The sequence below is a fragment of the Mastigoproctus giganteus genome, chromosome 8, assembly GCF_048544385.1.
Source record: "Mastigoproctus giganteus isolate SK-2022 chromosome 8, ASM4854438v1, whole genome shotgun sequence".
Lineage (NCBI taxonomy): Eukaryota > Metazoa > Arthropoda > Arachnida > Uropygi > Thelyphonidae > Mastigoproctus > Mastigoproctus giganteus.
This window is the reverse complement of record NC_143582.1, coordinates 161,606,776-161,629,264: the sequence shown is the minus strand read 5'-3', so window position 1 is coordinate 161,629,264 and position 22,489 is coordinate 161,606,776. Positions and strand designations below refer to the sequence as shown.

Genomic DNA, 22,489 nt, shown 5'->3' with positions numbered 1-22,489 from the left:
GCATAAGCCGTGAAGGTTTTTTTTTTTTTTTTTTTTTTTTCAACCAGAGCTAATGATAAGTGAAGGCTTTTCTCTAACTCTGCATTAATTCTATGTGCCCTTTAGCTGCCCCCCCCCCGCCACTTTTCTATTCTGGGTTCAAATCTGTTATAACTATTAATCAGTATTTTACGTTCCTTTTATTTATTCTATTATGCACATTCTTATTTTGATTATCTTTTCAAGCAGTACATCAACTGAGAAAGATGACTTTTTGGAATATTCTAACATGCATTGTCTTCGCGGCAGTCTTAGAAGATTATGTGGCTGTTAGGATTCCCCCTGATTTGGATCCTTCGGAAACACAGAAAGAAGTCGGCAACAGTGATAATATCAAGCAACGTATACTAGATGATATTCGGCCAGAGAACATTAGAGAAAACTTGAGGTTTGCTGTATTCTATATGTTATTTGCTTTCAAATAATAAATTATTAATACTTTTGTCTTTAATATGGAAATGAACACACAGACTTAACGTAAATTGTGTTTATTTAAAATTTGCACTAATGCAAATTCTTTAAAGTAAATAATTCAAACACAACACTAACGTTTCGGAACCAGTTTGGGCTCTATTTTCAAGATATATAACAACACCGTCTAAGACTATGCGGGCCGACATAATGTGATTGCCGGACGCTAAGCTAATTCACCCTCTCAGACAATGCAACTCCCCGATAAAAAAAAAAAAAAAAAAAAAGGTCTTTAACTTTGAGAGTTTCAAAGTTAAGGAATGTTGAAACGCCCTTATTATGAAGGTATTAACAGTCATTTTGGAGTTTTGTATTCCGGTCTGGAGATACACCCAAAAAAAAAAAAAAAAAAAAAAAAGAAAGAAAATAGAACTTCTGGACAGAGTTCAAAGAAAGGTAACGGCATATCGATGCACATATGCAGGACTATGATCTGATATCCAGAGGCCCAGCTGTCTGGATGGTTTTGGAATCCCCCGCTTCTTTTAACTGTGTTATAACCATAGAATAGAATAGAATAGAATAGAATCTTTAATTGCAGCAATGATAGACATACAATTAGTCTCGTCATGGCATGGTGGTGCCAGGGGTTTACAAAACATATTTACAAAAGATACATGAGAAAAACATAATTACATCAGATTATTCACAAAGCACAGTTTTACATTTTCAGTTCGACGAGGATACCCTTCCTGTATTTTTTATTATTGACCACTTCTTGGAGGTCCCCGTCGATGGCTTGGAGTGAGGGCAGCATTTGCTTTGGCAGGAATCTGTCGGTTAGTACTAACCGGTTACGGTTTGCTAGCAGCTGTGCTGAAGACCGGAGATAAGGGGAAGGAATGCGCCAAGAGCAGTAATCCCAGAAGTTCGGCTCTGTAATTTTACCGGTGGCCATCTTGATGGTGAACAGCAGCCTTCTTTCTGCGATGTAGGACCGGAGCCTGCGTAGTTGAAGAGCTTCTGCTAACTGCGTTGATCTGAGAGCTGGGGGAAGGTGGAGTTTGCTGTTGGCCCATTTTAGAAGCCAGAATTCGGCAGAGAATATTCTTTTAATGTTGGATTCGGCGGCCGAGGCCGATATCTCTGAAGCATACAGTATTGTCGGGTAAAGGATTGATGCGATGTATCTTTTTACCAGTTGTGGGTCGGTGGTGTGGAGCAGCTGTTGTTTGGCGACCCAGCGTAGTGATTTCAGCCTCGACTGTATGAGGTTTATGTGATCGTTAAAAGATAGTTTGGAGTCGAAAACGACCCCCAGATCTTTGTGTGTTTGAACACTTGGAACTGAGGAGCCGTTAAGCACAGGCTCCAACGTTGTTGGGCTGCCCTTAATAAATGTTTAGAAGCCACTCCTCTGTTTGCGCTGGGCATGGGTTCGTCGTATCTAGTGCGACACACTAGATGCCCCTTTCCGCCTTTGAACTGGCTGCAGTATGAGGAACCACTTAGAAATGAACTGCAAAGTTCAACAACTAGACATCCAAGGGGAAATCTGATTGAAGTGAATAAAGCACTGAAGGGGTTTTCAGTAACGTAACTCTGGGTACACAAATATAAAATCTCAGGGAATAACAAACGACCAGATCTGATGAATTCATCTATGGCTGCGGGTTGTCGAACACTGGAATAAATTTCTTCCCAACGTGGTAGAAGCTGTGAGTCTGGCTAAATTCAAAACAAAACTGGGTGGTTACTTCTTAGAAATGGGTATAGTATGAATATTCTGTTTTATTTTATGATTTAATTATTATTATCTTTCTATAATTTTCCTCCTAGTGATATTTATTCAGTCAATGGGAGAAGAGATATGCCGGTTACATGATAATAGGTAACAGAAGTTTGTTTTTCTATGGTAAAACAAGCTTCTTTTTAAGCGTGGTCACGCGCTATGTTTATCTAACATGACCACGCGATACCATTCTTGATTTCCACATGCGTATTTATTTAAATAACCTAAATGCAACAAAGCTTAATATTTTAAGAGTTTAAGATTCTGTATCTATATAATATCGGTGTAGATACACCATAGACAACTCTTAAAGAAAAATTACGATCGTAGTGTGAAAAGAACCCACCGATGAAAAACCAACGAGCTTTGAAACGGTGTCGTCTGGGTGGTGGCGCCCACCGAGAATAAGTAATGATAATCTTCTCTATTAGTGAAGCGTTCTTATTCGAGGTAGTGCAATACTTGGTAACTCGTTGTGAAGGATCAGAACAATATGAGATATAGATGAAATGATGCCTTTCACACTACGATCGTAGTTTTTCTTTAAGAGTGGTTTATGGTGTATCTGCACCGATATTATATAGATATAGTAACGTATTTATGTATTCATAGTTGAAGAAGAGCCACACACAGTGTCGAAAGCTCTGTAAGTATTTTATTTTATTATATCAAAAGAAGCGAACAGGGGGCCAAGCCCCCTAGTTATTATTATTATTATTTTCTCCTGATTGGGGTTTCCACCTCCTGACGGATATTATTGCTACCAAGTACACAGGGTGGTTGTTGTTATGTCTGGTGTTACTGTTGGTCGAGGAACTGTCTGACTATCGTGCAGGTGTTCTGTTCACGATTCCGACTTTCTGGGGTTCCTTATTGGTGTTTGCTGGGAGACCTATTGCTGCTAGGCTGTGATGTAGGTCTTTGACACCATACCGGTGGTTGACACGATGAACGATGATCGGGATGGTCGTTACTTTTTTTTTTATGTGAACCCCAAACACGAAAGGTATTAGAACCTATAGTACTTAGTACCGTGCTTGGGTTGGAGGTTGAGAAGACGAAAGAAGATATTGAACTTCTGTAGATTGACATTGGACTTGAACTTCTGTAGATTGTAATTTTCAGGAAATACGTATGAAGGAAGGTTGTCCTAGAAAACGGCAGTTGAGTGAATAAATGAGGAAGATGAAAAGTTTGTTCTGGGAGTTTGAAGTTGGACAGTAAATGGATGTTCGCTGGTGGCGGCACGTGTTCGGACTGTTTTGAAAGAGAGAGGGGGAATTATAGAAGCCAATTCAGAAGAACAGTGCCCATGAAAGTATCTGTAGAAGACGCATGCAGCAGAAACAGTACGTCTATGAGAAAGCGAGTGGAGAGACTCTGTTAGCGATGAATCATTAATTAACCTAATTGCCCCCTTCTGAATGGAATCAAGAAGCCTAAGAGAGGTTTCAGGGGCAACACCCCCAGATGTGGGAACAATATTCCATGGCAGGGCGGATTTGCGATTTATACAAAGTGAGCAGCTGTTTGGAAGAAAAGTAACGCCTAGAGCGAAAGAGAAAACCAAGTTTTTGAGATGCAGAGGAAGCAATATTTGTAATGTGCTTGTACCAAGAGAGATAGAAGTCAGGGTAATCCCCAAAAGAGATATATCATTTTGCCAGGAAATTGGAGTGTCACTAAAGAGAAGCACAGGAGCAGAAGAATCCTTTTTGCGAGATATAAGACAAGACTGAGTTTTAGAAGGACTGAAATCAACTAAGTTGTCTTTGCCCCACTGGAGAATTACATTAAAGATCGTCATTTAAGGAATTGGTAGCAGATTTTTGAGAAGTTGAAGCTGATTGAGCAGGACAAGGTTTCTCAAAATGGAAAGTGGAATGCAATGTGCTATCATCGGCAAAGCTATGGATAGGATTTCCAGTCAATGGAAGAAGGTCATTAATATACAAGAGGAAAAGAGTGGGGGAAAGAACTGAACCTTGGGGGACACTGGCATTAGTGGAGAAGTTAGAAGACAGAGAGCCATCTACCATCACCCTCAGTGAGCGATCAGAGAGAAAACTGGATAACCAATTACTAAAAACAGTTGACAAACCATAAGATGGAAGCTTGTTTAGAAGACCTTTATGCCAAACACCATCGAAAGCCGGCCTTTGAGATGTCAAGAGCAACTACTTGTATTTCACCGAACCTTTCCATTGAATTAGTCCATAAATGGGTAACATAAGCCAGAATATCACCAGTGGATCGACACTGACGGAATCCATACTGGCGATCGTTGATCAGACGGAAGGTTTCTGGGTAGTTTAAGAGTTGGCGGTTAATTGATTTCTCCATTACTTTAGAAAGAGTACAAGCAATTGCAATAGGGCGATAATTGGATGGGATGGATTTGTTACCCTTTTTAGGAACTGGCTGGATATGAGCAAATTTCCAATCAGAAGGAAAAACACCTTTGGAATAAGAAAGTTAAAAAAGTCGGCAAAGAACAGGAGTAAGTTCAGGAGCACAGGTTTTGAGAACAAGTGGAGAAATACCATCGGGACCTGGAGCTTTCTTAGCATCAAGATCCGTCAAAATCCTTCTGACATCCTTTTGACGGAAGACCACAGTAGGCATTGAATGGAGCGGGTTGGGAATGGTGGGAGGTGTTTTTCCAAGATCATTAATATATGAGTTGGAAGAAAAATGGGATGCTAGCAGGTCAGCTTTATCCTTGGCTGAAGTGATAACAGAACCATCTGGTTTGGTCAGAGGTGGGAGCAGAGATGGACAAAAGTTGCGGCCAATAGCTTTGGCAAGAGACCAGAATGCTCGGCTACCATTAGGGCAAGAAGCAAGTTTTCTACTCTTAATCTGTTCAAACTCTAGTTTGGACTGGTTAATAACTGCTATACAATTGTTGCGAGCTTTGGTGTAGGCTGAAAATGAAACTGGAGAATTAGAAACAAGCCAATTACGATATGGAACATTCTTCTCTTGAACAGCCTTAGCACATTTATTGGAAAACCAAGGTTTAGATAAAGGACGAGATTTTAAAGTGGAGTGTGGGATAAAGGATTCCATTCCTGCAAGAATAATTTCACTGACACGATCTGAGCAAACGTTGACATCAGAAGTTTTGAAACAGTAATCCGACCAAGGAAAAGAAGAAAAGAAGTCTCGCAGGTCATCCCATTTTGCATTCTTGTAATGCCAAACAACACGAGGTTGGGAATAGCCATGAGATAAAGGTTCCATTGGATAAGAGACAATCACCAAGTGGTGATCTGAAGTGCCTAAAGGACCTCTCACTTCGACCGTGTACTTAGAAGAGTTGTTTGTGAGAAAAAGATCAAGCGTATTGGCTATATGATTAGGATTGTCCGGTATTCTTGTAGGTAAATGAACAATCTGTGCTAGGTCATTAGTAATTGCAAAAACCTCGGCATCTCGGCTTCCTTGCTGGGTCGGTGTGACTAGAAAACGGAAGCCAGCTGGAGTTGTGAACATTAAAATCACCAAGGAACTTGTTTCATATGCCACATTTCTTTGATTTATTCAGTCAATGGGAGAAGAGAGATGCCGGTGTCTCAGGTTCGTGTACTTCTGATTTTTTCCTCATGGGTTTTTTTTTTTTTTGATTTGGTAGTTGTTGGCGCATCGGCTTCTGTGGCCATATTGCACCTCCCAAGGTTTTTGCAGTTCTTTGATCCAAGCCCGAGGCGGGAATCGAACCTGCGACCTTTGGGCTGCCGGGCCGGTACTTTACCCACTCGGCTAGCCCGGTCGGCTTCCTCATGGGTTTTATGGAAGTTGTCAGTGTTGGGTACCGCTATGTCAATCAGATAGGTAGCCTTTTCCTTCTTATCCACAAGGATTATGCCCGGTCTGTTATGCGGAATTGTCTTATCCGTTGTTATGGCGCCGTCCCAGTACAGTTTGTAGGTTCGGGTTTCTAGTACTGTCTGGGGTTCGTACTTGTATTATGGTACACTTTCTTTGGTCAACTGGTATTTCCTCGCTAGCTTCTGATGTATTATCCTGGCTACCTGGTCGTGTCTACGAGTGTACTCAGTCTGGGTGATCACCTTGCATCCAGCAGTGATGTGTTGGGTTGATTCTGAGGCCAGGTGACACCGTCTACATGTGTCATCTGACACTCCAGGCTCCTTGGTGATGTATTTTCTATAGTTTTTGGTGTTGATTACCTGGTCTTGAATGGCGAGCATGAATCCTTCAGCCTCGGGGAAGAGCGTCCCGCTCGTGAGCCATGCATTGGAAGAAATTTTATCTATATGATCTTGATGGAGGTCATTCTAGTGTCTGCCATGGAGTGTCTTCTTTGCCCGTCTTTCTAGCTTCGTTTGTGCCGTGTTGGTGGGAGGGGACTCATCGCTTAGGTTCAATGGGGTATACCGCTTGTCTTTCTTCCTTATGGCCTGCTAGAGTGCTGCGTGTAATAATAACAATAATAATTGTTATTGTTTTATTATTATTATTTTTTTGTGTGATGCAGAAAAAGTCTACTTCTTTGCATAATTTTGCCTTACTAATACAGCTCAATTTCACATATACACACAAACAGTGTTTTCCAAATGCGGATTTTTCCTTATCGATACAGGAAATAATCTGTTTCGTCCTTAGAAATGATGTTGCAATACATGATGATGTTCCGTCTGTTTATTCTTGCTAGTGGAAACCTCTGTTCTTTATTGTTGTTTATTACAGTGTAATTGTTTAGGTTTTGTATCGGCAGTTAATGGCGTTGTTTCTGCGAGCGACTTACGAAGCGATGGACGCTGTTTTTTAATGTCCCCACAAATAATACATGAATTTTATCCCCAGTTTTGATATGGTGGTGTTATTATTGTTAATTTGATTTTAAATGATAACTATTTTGATGGTGCGCTTTCTTACGTAATACTGTATTCTTCTTAGCATGTAGCAAATAAAAGTTTTTAACTAGTCCTTCTTCTATAATGTGGAATACAGTGTAGTATCTTACTACCCTGTTATGTGGAACATTTCACGACGACCATAAGAGTTGAATGCAATAACGGCACGTTCAGAGACAATAATGCAATCTACATTTCCTAAGTGAAAATGCGTTTCTTGCCAATTTGGAAAATTGGCAAGAAACGCATAAGGCACCGAGTCAATTCATAAAGAAAAAAAAAAAAAAGGTATATACTGAGAAAAAGTCTTTCTAAAATATTAGAAAGAAAAGAAATCAGAGAGAGAGAGAGAGAAGCAATATTTAAAATTCAGTGCAATATAACTGTTTAGGTTGCTTAATACACTCATTTATATATTTCACCACATTTTTGCAGATTCTTGTCTGAAGAGCCACATGTCGCAGGCACAGAACGAGACAAACAACTGTCATTCTATATTCGTGATCTCTGGAAAGAACAAGGCCTTTTTGACGATGTTGAACTGGTGCCTTATGATATTCTATTGTCTTATCCTAACAAGGATGATGTGAATAAGGTAATGTTTTAATTTCAAACATTTCACCCTTCTCCAAAATACTTTTTTGAAGAAAGGTATGATTTTCTGGGAAGTTAAGAGCTAATGTGGACTCCCGTGTAAATGAAGGATCCCTCCCCCTCATCAATGTATATATATATATATTGTATTTGTGTGTGTATCCACATGTAAATCAGAAGGCTAAAAAGCAAAAAGTCAAATAAATATAATGGTGTATGAAATTAATTGGCGATCTGGTTGCGGATTGTGGTCCACCAATTGGTGACCCTTGAGTTAAACAATAAATGACGACGTTTATAAAATGAAGGCCAACAATATGTGACTTGCCAAAACGTGCATGTCTCTGCAATCCAAGCGATGCAACTTTGCTCTCTTCTTCAATATACAGTATTGTGGAATTTGGCATAGGGGAGGATGAGTCCAGCGATGTACCCCTGACTGTATTGTAGTGCACTGGTTTTCAATTGTTCAATTAAATTTATATTTTTTAATATCATAAATGAACTTTATTTACTAACCTTACTAGCATTGAATTTTAAATATAAATTAAATGTTGTTATTTGGTTTTTAGGAGCATTAGCAACTAAGGCCATATTGCTCCGGGGATATGCGGTGGTCATTCCCTGACCTTTCCGCATCCTCCGTATTTGGTGGTCACGGGCTCGAATTCCGGTCTAATCTGCTGCTCCTGCCCACCTGGCTACGGAGGCGCCATTATAAATTAAATCTGAACAGTTGAAATTGCCCAGTTTTTTATGTATTATCATAACAGGAGTGTTTTCTTCGTTTAATTTAATGTTCTACTTAACCATTTTATACAGATCTAACAATAACCTTTAAATTAAAATTTAAATTGTCAATAAAGTTTAATTTTTAAACCATCTTGATGAATTATGTAGTGAACCCTTTTTCTTTACAGGTACATATCGTAGACAGCAGTGGAAAAATTTTGTTTTCTGCTGCCCATCATGAAATGATTCTTGATAGAAATGGACAACTTACAAAAATATATCCAGCTTTCAATGGGTACTCTCCTAGTGGCGATGTCACAGTAAGTTACTTTCTACTGTAATTATAAACTGAACTAATCAGATACTTATTTTACTGAAGCACACATAGAAATATAATTTTTGATAAAATTAAACTTTGAATTGTTGCAAATATCCCCAAATGGGTAGCAGTAACCCCAGAGAAATGTACCAATTGTGTGGCCTACTGTCTTTGTCTAGTCTGATAAAGGAGGTAGCACTCTCATATATTTTCTTCAAAATCATAATATGTGGGGTATCTATGCCTTGTCTTTCTAGTGCCTGAAACATTGCCTTCTGCTGTATGAGTCAAATGCCTTTTCATAATCCGCAAATGCCAGGCATAATGGTGTTTTATATTCATTTGCTTTCTCCATTAGCTGTGATATTACGTGAAGGTGATCCATAGTTGAGAATCATGTCCTAAAGCCAGCTTGTTCTTTCGGTTGATTCTCATCATGTATTCTTTCTAATCTGTTAGTAATGACCCTTGTGAACAACTTGTAGACGTGGGATAACAAGCTAATTGGTCTATAATTTCCAATTTCTGATTTATCTCCTTTCTTATGCAGCAAAACTATGATTGCATTTTTCCCCTGCTTAGGCATCACACATTTTTTAATGCACTTTGTGAAGAGCCTTGCCAGTTTTTGTGTTATGTCTCTTCCTCCCAATTTTAACAACTCTACAGTAACTTCATCTTCCCTGGGGCTTTCTGATTCTTCATTTTCTTCAATGCATGTTCTACCTCATCAGGAAGAATATCAGGTATGTCGTATGTGTTGCTACTTTGCAATCCATCTTCCTCACTGTTGGCATCATTCCCTTGCTCCTTGTATAATTCTCTATAGTAAATAAATAAATAAATTTTCTGTTTATACTCTGGGACGACCAACGGTCAGAGGAGTTCACAAGATAGACAGATTACAAGAAACAGCACCGTAGTCTTCTGCTATTTGAATTATACCCTCTCTGCTGTTTATAAGTACACCATTGCTATTCTTCAGTTTCAGTATCATTTGTCTTTCTGTATTACTGCTCATGGCTGCTGATTTAAATCCTTTGTTTTCCCTTAATGCTTGTTCTACTTTTCTTGTGTTAAATCCTCTTATGTCCTCTCTGAGTCTCTTTCTAATGGCTTTGCATAACTCAGTATACTCAATTTTCTCCTTGTCAGTGTTTATCTTGCTGTTCATTTGTCGCCTTCGGTTCATCATAACAAGTGTTTCTTGACTATTTTTTTCTTCCTTGGATTTCTTTTTCCCTATAGGTTTCTTGGGCTTTATCACTTTCAGAAAGTTGTAATATTCCTCGTTGATATCTTGGTCCTGAGCAGTCTGCAGAAGCTCAAACTTGTTCTTAAGTTCCAGTACATACTGCTTTTTCTCCTCTTCTGTTATTTCAAAAACCTTTATATTATTTACTCGAGTCAGTTTTTTTCCTTTCCTTTCCTACATCTATATCAAGTGTACATCTTACCATTCTGTGATCACTTCCAACATTTACCTTATTCAGGACGGTAACATCATTTACAATACATCTTCTATTAGTCAGGATGAAGTAGATTTCATTAGTTGTTAATCCATTTGGACTCTTCCATGTCCACTTTCTGTTCACCCTTTTCTTGAAAAAAGTGTTCATTACTGACAGTCCTTGAGATTCTGCAAATTCCACAAGTCTTTCACCTCTTTATTTCTTTCACCAATTCCAAAATTTCCTATAGTCTCCCTTTCCGTGCTGTTTTGTCTTTTTCCAACCTTAGCATTGAAGTCCCCCATAATAATAGGGTAGTGGGTTTTCTGCTCATCTAGAAGACTCTCAATTTCGATGTACATTTCTTCAACCTCTTCATCATCATGGCTCGATGTTGGTGCATTAATCATTGCACCAACTTCCTAAAATGAGGTCCGGAGGTCTCATTTTAGGAAGGATGTAAATTTACTTGAGCGTGTACAGAGAAGGGCAACAAGATTGGTGAGGGGAATGAAGGGATCCTCATACCAAGAGAGGCTTAAGTTCTTCAAATTGCAGTGGCTGGAGACTAGGCACCTGCACGGTGATCTGATTGAGGTGTATAAGCCCTTGAATGGGTTCAGCACGCTGAATTCTGATGGGATCCTTCCACTTGTTCAGATTACGAACCTAAGGGGGCATAAATTCAAATTAAGAAAAGACAGATGTAGATTAGATGTGCAGAAATTTGCCTTTAGCAAGCGGGTGGTTAATTGCTGGAACAAACTTCCATCTGTCGTTGTGGAAGTTGATAGGTTGAATAAATTTAAGGAGGAACTGGACAGGCATTTGGAGGGAATGGTGTGATTTTTTTTTTTTTTTTTTTTTTTGGCTGATGGCGCATAAGCTCATACATTTGCTTTCTTGCATCACATGCCACTACTATTACTACTACTATAATATTTTTTTATTTATTTAAAAAAATGGTTAACATGTACAGTATTTTTATTTTCCCTGTCTCTCTCTTTTTTTTAAGGGGCCCAATATTTTCTTCTGCACCCGGGGCCTCAACCACCTTAATCCGCTACTGCATATGTGAAAAAACAAATAATAAGTATAGGTTATATATATATATTTTTTTTTTTTTAAAAGAAGTGTGATATTTTATTTTATAAGTTTAGTTCAAAGAAGTATATGTATTTAATTTATATTTTGTATATTAGAGCTGGAAAAGGAATTAGAAAATGTGAATTGGAATATCATCGGTTTGGCTGAAAGAAGAAGAAGAAATGAATCACTTAAGTTTATCAAGTGGAAATCTGCTGTACACCAATGGAAACAGTGAAAGGAGTGAAGGTGGAGTTGGGTTTCTGGTCCATAAAGATTTTAAAAACAACATTTTGGAATTCAAAAGTACATCACCAAGGGTGTCAAGACTAATACTCAAGATTTCTAAGAGGTACAAGCTAAAGATTATAATGATTTATGCACCAACATCGAGCCATGATGATGAAGAGGTTGAAGAAATGTACACCGAAATTGAGTCTTCTAGATGAGCAGAAAACCCACTACACTATTATTATGGGGGACTTCAATGCTAAGGTTGGAAAAAGGCAAAACAGCACAGAAAGAAGAACTATAGGAAATTTTGGAATTGGTGAAAGAAATAAAAGAGGTGAAAGACTTGTGGAATTTGCAGAATCTCAAGGAATGTCAGTAATGAACACTTTTTTAAAGAAAAGGGTGAACAGAAAGTGGACATGGAAGAGTCCAAATGGATTAACAACTAATGAAATCGACTTCATCCTCACTAACAGAAGATATATTGTGAATGATGTTACCGTCCTGAATAAGGTAAATGTTGGAAGTGATCACAGAGTGGTAAGATGTACACTTGTTATAGATGTAGGAAAGGAAAGGAAAAAACTGACTCGAGTAAATAATACAAAGGTCTTTGAAATAACAGAGGAGGAGAAAAAGCAGTATGTACTGGAACTTAAGAACAAGTTTGAGCTTCTGCAGACTGCTCAGGACCAAGATATCGACGAGGAATATTACAACTTTCTGAAAGTGATAAAGCCCAAGAAAACTATAGGGAAACAGAAATCCTAAGAAGAAAAAATTAGCCAAGAAACACTTGTCATGATGAACCAAAGGTGAAAAATGAAGAGCAAGAAAAACACTGACAGGGAGAAAATTGAGTATACTGAGTTATGCAAAGCCATCAGAAAGAGACTCAGAGAGGACATAAGAAGATTTAACACAAGAAAAGTAGAACAAGCATTAAGGGAAAACAAAGGATTTAAATCAGCAGCCATGAGCAGTAATACAGAAAGACAAATGATACTGAAACTGAAGAATAGCGATGGTGTACTTATAAACAGCAGAGAAGGCATAATTCAAATAGCAGAAGACTACTATAGAGAATTATACAAGGAGCGAGGGAATGATACCAGCAGTGGGGAAGATGGATTGCAAAGTAGCAACACATACGACATACCTGATATTCTTCCTAATGAGGTAGAACATGCATTGAAGAAAATGAAGAATCGGAAAGCCCCGGGGGAAGATGAAGTTACTGTAGAGTTGTTAAAATTGGGAGGAAGAGACATAACACAAAAACTGGCAAGGCTCTTCACAAAGTGCATTAGAAAAGGTGTGATGCCTAAGCATTGGAATAATGCAATCATAGTTTTGCTGCATAAGAAAGGAGATAAATCAGAAATTGGAAATTATAGACTAATTAGCTTGTTATCCCATATCTACAAGTTGTTCACAAGGGTCATTACTAACAGATTAGAAAGAATACTTGATGAGAATCAACCGAAAGAGCAAGCTGGCTTTAGGACAGGATTCTCAACTATGGATCACCTTCACGTAATATCACAGCTAATGGAGAAAGCAAATGAATATAAAACACCATTATGCCTGGCATTTGTGGATTATGAAAAGGCATTTGACTCCATACAGCATAAGGCAATGTTTCGGGCACTGGAAAGACAAGGCATAGATACGCCATATATTATGATTTTGAAGAAAATATATGAGAGTGCTACATCCTTTATTAGACTAGACAAAGACAGTACCAAATTTAAAATTGAGAAAGGAGTTCGACAAGAAGACACAATATCTCTGAAGCTGTTTACTGCTGCCCTTGAGGAAGCTTTCAGAAGATTAGACTGGTCACAGAAAGGAGTCAATGTGAACGGAGAGTACCTAAACCATTTACGATTTGCAGATGACATTGTGGTCATAAGCCACGATCCCAAAGAATTAGAGGAAAATCTTAATCAGTTATGCACAGTTAGTAAGGATTTTGGACTAAAGATGAATATGGCTAAAACAAAAGTAATGATGAACAAGTATGCCACGGAAAGGGAAATAATGATTGAAGGAGCAGTAATTGAAAAGGTGGAGTCATATACTTATCTGGGACAAGTTATTAGCTGTAATAATGATAAATGGCTGGAAGTCAAGAGAAGAATAAATTTTGGATGGATAGCATTCAGGAAATATAGTCACATACTGAAGAGCAATATCCCAGTTTGTCTGAAACGTAAAATAATGAACCAATGTATACTCCCCACCATGACTTATGGAAGTGAAACTTGGGCACTCACCAAAAGAACGGAAGAGAAGCTAAGAACTACACAGCGAAGAATGGAACGAATTATATTGGAAATCAGACCGTTAGACAAGAAGAGAAACACATGGATTAGGCAGCAAACTCAAGTAAAGGACATTCTTATCAAAACTAAAGAACTAAAATGGTCTTGGGCAGGACACATAGCTCGAAGACATGATGACAGATGGACTAAGAAAATAACAGAATGGTACCCAAGAGGAGCTAGAAGAAAACCTGGAAGACAAAGGCGGAGATGGATAGATGAAATTCATGAGTTTTTGAGTAGTAAATGGATGGCCAGTGCTCAAAATAGAAGGAACTGGAAAGTTGCTGGAGAAGCCTTCATCCTGCAGTGGATTGAAAATGGCTGATGATGATGATGATGTGAATATTTTTTTATATAAAAAAAAAAAAAATTAAATATATGTGTATATTTGGAGGCATTGGAGGCAAATTGCTGCTATGGATAAAGGGATGGTTGAGTGGTAACCAATGGACACTGCTCTACATGGACTAATGTTATTAGTGGAGTCCCCCAGGGTTCATTGTTGTTTTTTGTATTCTTTAATGATATTGATGATGGTATATCAGGCTTAATGTCCAAGTTTGCAGACAATACAAAGGTTGGCAGGGTTGTTAATGACACTAATGACAGTACACTGCTGCAACAGGATCTAGAAAAGTTGAGCAGATGGGCTGAGAGGTGGCAACTGAAGTTTAACATTGACAAATGCAAAGTACTGCATATAGGAAGCAGTAACCCCAGCGTAACGTATCAACTGCGTGGTACTACACTGACAGTGGTAGAGAGTGAAAAGGACCTGGGGATAATTGCGCAGGCAGATACGAAGTTTTCTGAGCAATGCAGACGGTCTGCAAGAGTAGCTCATGGTGTCTTGTCAATGATATACAGGAATTTTTCTAGCAGGTATAAGGAGGTGATTATTCCCTTGTATAAGGCAATGGTCAGGCCACACCTTGAGTACTGTATACAGGTCTGGAGGCCTCATTTTAAGAAGAATGTAGAGCTGTTGGAATGAGTACAGAGAAGGGCTACAAGATTAGTGAACGGAACAAAGGGTTGCTCTTAAGAAGAAAGGCTTACGTTTTGCAAATTACAGTGTCTGGAGACTAAGCACCTGCGAGGTGATCTGATTGAGGTATATAAAGCCTTCAATGGTTTTATCATGTTCAATGCTGATGGGATTTTTCCTCTTTCTCAGAATAATCACCCAAGAGGGCATAAATTCAATTGGGGAAAGACAGTTGTAGGATAGATTTGCGAAAGTTTGCCTTTAGCCAGCAGGCAGTTGATTGCTGGAACAAACTTCCATCTGTCATTGTAGAAGTTGATAGCTTAAATATATTCAAGGCAGAAGTAGACAAACATTTGGAGCAAATGGATGTAAGAAGAATGTAGAGCTGTTGCAATGAGTACAGAGAAGGGCAATAAGATTAGTGAATGGAACAAAGGGTGAAATGAAAAGGGTGTGCATGGTTTTTTTTTTGTTTTGTTTTTTGGCTGACGCTATATAAGCTTGCTTTCTTGCATCGTGTGCCCTTGATAATGCTAATATTGTTTTGGGGGGGGGGGTTGTAAAATCGATGTCCCACATTATAATACTAAGAATCTGGTCACTTTAGTTTATACCAGTTCTATTTATTACTTGAATTTTATGATTTGGCACACCCAAGGTCCTGAGCTGGATATCATCATTCTTCTCTTTCTTGATGATTCCTTTCTACTTTCTCTCTCTCTCTCTCTCTCTCTCTCTCTCTCTCTCTCTCTCTCTCTCTCTCTCTCTCTCTCTCTATGGGTAACTCAGAAATTTTTTTTTTGGCTGGTGCAGCATAAGCCTCAGACTTCCTTGCACCTTATGGCTAATAATAATAATAATTTCCGGTGGTTATATATTTTTTTACTTTGGAGTTTTGAAGTGTCCTGGTAAATCGAGAATCTGCTGTATTTCTGTATCAAACTGTCAGTTGCAGTTTGATTGGCATGCGTTGCTTTGCATAGCAATCAAACTGAAAATTTTCACTCAGAATTTGTTATATGCTATAGTAAATATTCAGACTTCCAACTCTGTAATTCAGAAAAAATATGATAGGTATGAATTTTAAATAATTTCGAACGTGTTGCACACAAAATTTTTACCATTGGTTCACCTGAATACCAATTCACCCAATAAATATAATAAGCTATAGAAATTTAAAGATACCCTGTATATATATTGTACATCCCCTTGTGCTATCCTCAGGATTTTCCATTTTTGAATTTGTTTTTTCTATTTTTTGTTAGTGTTTAGGGTCTAACGGCACCAAGGGTCACCCCCATCTCTGCGTAGTATACATTGTGGTGTGATACAGAACACTGTAGAGGCCAGAGGTTTAAAAGTGTATGGATATTGTGCTGTGTAATGTTTTGTACTGTTGTTCATCTGGCCTTTTTAGCCATTGGGCCCCTAATGAGACCCACCATTGCCCACACTAAACCCTATGGAGGCAGACCAGGTACACCAGTATTTTAGATATTTACTCTGGCAAGTCTGCCACCTAATTTCCTGGGATTTCAGTGGCTAGGACCTGAAAAAAAAAAAAAAAAAGTGTGTGTGGGGGGGGGGAACGCTAGAAATTAGGTCAGGCTGAGAGAGAGAGAGATATAAGTTATGCTGGGTAGAGTTAAAATTTGTGAGTGTGGGGCTTGTGTAGTTTTGACAAGGGTCAAATGCTAGTAGTGAGATAGCTAGAGAGGGAAGGGAGGCCGAAGACTGGAGGGTGAGAGAGAAGGAGAGAGAGAGATAGAAGTATGGGGACAATAGGGAAGATGGCCCCAGAGTATCAGTGAGGCAGGCCCATGCCTCACCAGGCAAAGAGTGGGGTGGTGGGGAGGGGACAGCATGCTGTCTTCTATCACCTCTGCCCAGGAAGGGGAAAGATAGGGGCACCTCACAAGAGATTGAGGTACAGATCACCAATGGTACTAGCATAGCTGGGAGTTTTCACAGTCAGTGTTAGTCCATATCAATTGTCGGAGGTCTGCTGTGAGTCATTCATGGGGAAAGCCCTGTCCGGTGAGGTTGTCTTGATGTAGGTAGTTTTTGGTCCACTCAAGGTACAATTTGCGACTGGCCAGGTTATACGTTGTCCAATCAGGGAGTAAACTGTCCCAAATTTCTAATTTCCTGTGTGTGTTATCACTTCTTCATCTAGTTCTAGTTGTTTTTAGTTGGTACCGTAAATAGCAATCAACATTCTTCTCCTGAAGAATAAGTCCTGGACAAAGCGTGAGAGCACTCTGTAGACATCCTCAGTTTCGAGTAAGTGTGACTCTTGATTCAGTGGCGTGTATATTAGGAGGCATCGCAGGTTCTCATGTTGTGCACATCGGTGCATTAGATGGTTCCCATGTCTCCGCCTGCCCGCAAATACATAGTGGGCTATCAACCAAGCCAAAGGCTGTCAATTTGGCATTGTATGGGGTATGTACTGTGATTATAAAGTTCAGTTTCAGTCCTGGATGAAACCAGGGAGGGGGCCTGGGGTACACCCTGTTAATATCTGGTAGGAATTTCCTTGTCACTTCTCCTTTCATCGAATGTGCCCATCTGTTTTACCATGCCCGCTGCGGGCGTCAGATTAGGTTGGATTTCTCTGTCTTCTGATTGTTTGTGGGATCTATGGTGTATCCAGCAAAGGTGATGGGGATGCCTTTTGCAAGGTGGTATAGCATGACTGTCTTGATTACTTCTAGGTCCAGCGGGAGGAATTCTGCGATGACCTGCAGAGCATGTGTACTGACTGTACGGCAAGCTTGGGTAATAATAAGGAGTACAGTTCTCTGGATTGTATCCAGGGTTCTTCTGTTTACAGCAGTTATGGATTTGTGGTACCATATAGGTGAGGCCTATGTGATTACAGGGATGAAGATGGTTTTGTAATATAATGAGAGGGTAAAAGGTAAACTGCAGCCATTATCAACCCACTGCAGGATGGAAGCCTTCTCAACAATTCATGCTGAGGGAAATAGACCATAATCTGCCACACTGGTCCAGTGCGGGTTGGCAGATCAGCTGTATTTAGCAGTCAGGGGCTTGAACCCTGGTCTACTCAAAGAGCGTGTGCTACTGCACTTCTGCTACTGACCACTCGGCTATAGAGACCAACTATGGGAGGGTGGTTTTTTCTATTTCTGAAATTTAGATATAAAAGAAAAGTAAATGAATATGTTCATATAGCCTTTGGTTATGTTTATTTTGATGTGCAGAACAGGAGTCGCCAATGTTAAGAAGTGTGTTATACCATATGAAATTTGACAAATGGTTCAAAGGAGATATCCCATGTTTGGAATAAAATGCTATAACGTAAAGAAATCTAAAAGCCTTTGTGTAGTGAATGCAGGTTGCACTATTTGTCAATATTTCCTTGCTATTTATTTTTTTTTTATATCTTAATACTGATAGTGGTATAAGTTGCATAATGAATTAATTATATATGAATAACACAAATAAAACCACACAATTTGTTTAAGTGAATTTTATTGTGCAAAAAAGTATTACATAAGGGCAAGGTTTCTGAATCTGTTATCAGGCCTAATCAGGAAAGATTTGGTAGCTGTTCCTAACTCTCGATCTACACTCTGTAAAGTTAGAAAAGCTAAATCTTCCCTGATGACAAGATTTGATAAGGAATCCAGATACCCAGGGGTGTTCTTAGGGTATGTGGTGCTCAGGTGCCAATTGAAATTTGGCATCCCTCTTTAAAATTTTCTTCATATGTGTATGTAAGTTTCAGGTTTTCAAGTGCCCCTTGAATGTTGGCACCCGTGTGCAGTGCACCCCTTGACCCTCGGGACAGCCTGCCCCTACAGATGCCTAACAAATTATTAAGTAATTCTATTGTGTAAGAGATTAACTTTATGTAACACTTTTTACACAATAAAATTTTGTTAAACAAACCACATGGTTTAATTACTGTTATTTACATTTAATTAATTCATTATGAACAACCACATTATATCCTTCTCTTAATGCAGATAAGGTTCATTTTGAATCACAGTCATTAAATGGATATGTGTTTTCTGATATGCTTCTCCATTTTAGGGTGAAGTGGTCTATGTGAATTATGGTCGTACTGAGGACTTTGACCAGCTGGCGTCTCTTGGAGTCAACACAACAGGAAAAATATGTATAGCTCGATATGGGAAGATTTTTAGGGGAAACAAAGTAAGTATATTCATGTCACCTTTCTACTTGTTATCACCATAGTATATTTGTAATGATCTTATAATTTGTGCCAATCTTATATTAATGCAGTAAACCTCATATTTTTGGAATTTGGAAATCTGAAGTTTACAAAAATCCTTTTTCCTTCAAGACATTCTCTTAAAAAAAAAAAAAAAAAAAAAAAAAAAGCAAGAAATCTAGAAATTACTTCACAGGTCTTACCTTTTATCAAATGCTATTATTTTAAGAATTGTAAGTAAATTATATGGCAGTTGCAAATTACATAGAACTAACAAGAATCTAGCCAAAATAGTGTGTTTTCCAATATCAGTCAAATATTATTATTATTAATGTTTCCAATGCAAAACATATTAATAATGTTTGCATTGATTATTAATATTAATAATAATAATAAAAAACTCCATGTGGTAAAAGAGTGGTTAATAATACATATTAATAATTATTATTATTAGCTGTATGATGCAAGGAACCTGAGGCTTATGCTACACCAGCTAAAAAAAAAAATTCCTGAGTTCCCCAGAAGAGGGTGGGGGGGAGTAGAAAGGAATCACCAAGAAGGAGAAGAATGATTATATCCAGCTCAGGACCCTGGGTGTGCCAAGCCCATGCTCACCAGATGTGAGCCCCCGGGGTTTTGTAGCTTGTTTGACAGCTTTATTAGCACACATCACTTTGCATCGCAATCAAACTCCAGCACTGTGCTGCTCACATAGATTATCTGTAAGAATTCATGGTACTCTGACATGATTTTTAGATTGTTTCAGCAATATGACCATGATTAACTATAGCCTCCTGATATCAGTCATACTCAAACTGTGTTATGAGTGGTTCATAAATAATCAAGTTCCATGATTCTTCTCTCATTAAAATTAAGGCTTAAAATGTGATATTAGATATTAACTTTGTTGTTGTGTGTGGATTACTCAATTGTGGGCTTGGCATATTGTTCACCTTAGAGCACTTTCCCAAGCATCACATTCTAAACTTTAAGTTCTCAAATTTATAGGACATACAGATTGAATGAAAGTTATTGTCAGTCATGATTATGTTGCTCCCCAATAAAAGACATTCACAGAATTTTTGAATGAACCAATCATAATTAAGCATGCATGTGATCAACACTGAGAAACGAGAAACATGCACAGCAAAGTTTTATCATTGTGTAATATATGATTATGAGAGAGAGAGAGAGAGAGAGAGAGAGAGAGAGAGAGAGAGAGAGAGAGAGAGAGAGAGAGAGATCATTAGTTCTCTCTGTAAGATTATCATGCAGCCACACTCAGAATATTATAGTATCCAAGTGTGGAGGCCATATTTAAAAATAAAGAAAAAAGAGATATAGAACTTCTAGAGAAGAGCACTCAGCCGTATGAAGAATGGCTTGGATGGGTCTGCAAAGCTTAGCAGCTAGACACCTTGGGATGGGGTAGTTTATTGATCTTTATAATATCCTGAGAGGGATTAGTAAAATGAATGAGAAAGAAATATTCCCACTGTTAAGTGACATTAGAACCAGAGGGTACAACTATAAAACTTGGACAAGGCAGGACAAGGCTTGGCAAAATTCAAGGAAGAATTGTACAAGCATTTTTTTGTTTTTTTGTCAGATATAGACTAAGTTTACATCCTTACATCATGCCATTTTAATATTAGTAGTTATTAAAATAGTCAATTCACCAAAAATCCTCAAAAAGAAGAACAGCCTTAATCAATTTATATCTTTTTTTACCAGCATTTTTTTTAAATTTAAGAATAACACAAGAGGCAAAGTTTAAAATTTGTGCGATTATACACTGCCCTACCATTAATATCAAATGATAATTTGTCATGTCCTACATGAGCATTGAAAAGTTTGGCTGTTTAGCCCAGAGTGTTGACTTCAATCCTATTGAGAATCTGTGCTGAATTGGATAGTTGGGTGCATGTGAGAAGAGACTTCCCAAAAACCAGAGCTGAACTGTTTGCCATTTTGAAGGCTGAATGGTGGAAAAAAGCAGAGGACATTTACAAAAAAACTGGTGGAGTGTGTTCCATGGAGTCTAGAGGTTGTCATAAAGGCTAAACGTTTTCAGCACACCTTATTAGTTTTCCCATAAATAAAGGTTATTTGTAAATATGGAGGTGTCTGAATATTTTGGTAGATCTTGCTGCACAGGGCCTTTGGGAAATTTCCTAGTGCCCTGGTGGCTCAATCTGACCCTGGCTACTGCTTTAAAGTATTTGGTCAAAACAGAAGACAAAGAAAGGAATTCTGTAATTGGGATGTGTTTTGAAAAGAAGAATAAATAATTCTTCTTTTCAAATTATAGTGATTATAGTGATTTATTTTAATTACTTGATTAAAATAAGACCTGTAAAGGAAACATTTTTGATAGTCAATACTATGTAAGTGAACAAACAAAAAAAATCAAAGTACTTTTATAACATATAAATGAAGGGAATAATTTTAAAAGTTTTTTTACATTCTTTTCAGTGGGACCAACTGATGATGTTATCAAGTGAATTTTTTAAATGGGAAGTACTTGGGAATTACTAGGCTTTTTATACCAATTGAGATATACTGTTCAAGGCTTAGACCTAAATGGATGTCAGATGAACTGATGAGACTAGTGGCAGAGAAGAAAATGCATGGGATGATTGTGAAGTATCAAGATACACAGAAACCTACAGTAAGTACAAACTAGTCTGCAATCGGGTTACTAGGGGATTAGGCAACTTAGACAGATTATGAGCAGTCTTTGGTGAAGAAAGCTAAGGAAAGTGGTAAAGAATTCTTTGCTGAAGTTAAATATAGAAGGAACAGGATGAATCATATTGGCCCACTAGATATAAATGATAATCATGTTCAGGTTTCTGACAAACTTTGAGTGAAAACACAAGCTGTAAGTACAAACTATGAGCAAACATGGGGGAGGCGGCATAAAGTCAAAATTAGGAAGGATGGTTGCAGGATGAATGTGCAGAAATTTACCTTCAGCCAGCAGGTGGTTGATCGTTGGCACAAACTTTCACCTAGTATCATGGAAGTGGATAATTTGAATAAATTCAAGGAAGAACTAGATCCCATTATATAAGGCTATTGTTAGACCACACTTGTAATACTGTGTTTAAGTATGGAGACTGCACCTAAAGAAAGACATTGGGCTTCTTGAAAGCAAAATACCAATTGAAAAAACTTCATGTTATATGACAGCCAGACTAAAATGATGCAAAGCCAGAGAGTGTAATTATGTGAGTTGCTGTCATAAAATGTAAAGAGCATGTGCTTCAGTAATTGGATGCACGAGACGCCACTAATTTTAAATTCATGCTTTTAGCAGCATGTGCATATAATTATCAAGAATAGATTAACTTGATCCTGGATTTTTCCCCTATGTGATAATTAACAGGTATTTCTGGAATTTTCAATGGAGAAATC

At 38.2% G+C, this 22,489-nt stretch overlaps 1 protein-coding gene across 1 annotated transcript in view; it reads left to right on the top strand.

The window, feature by feature from the left end:
- The first annotated feature begins 245 nt into the window (after window positions 1–245).
- Window positions 246–22,489, top strand: part of LOC150081967 (N-acetylated-alpha-linked acidic dipeptidase 2-like) — a 214,086-nt gene continuing 191,842 nt past the window's right edge. Inside the window, exons 1-4 of the mRNA XM_090380384.1 lie at window positions 246–427; window positions 7,561–7,720; window positions 8,640–8,771; window positions 18,928–19,050. Of these exons, the coding sequence (XP_090236510.1) occupies window positions 246–427; window positions 7,561–7,720; window positions 8,640–8,771; window positions 18,928–19,050 (597 nt within the window). The remainder of the gene's footprint in view (window positions 428–7,560; window positions 7,721–8,639; window positions 8,772–18,927; window positions 19,051–22,489) is intronic.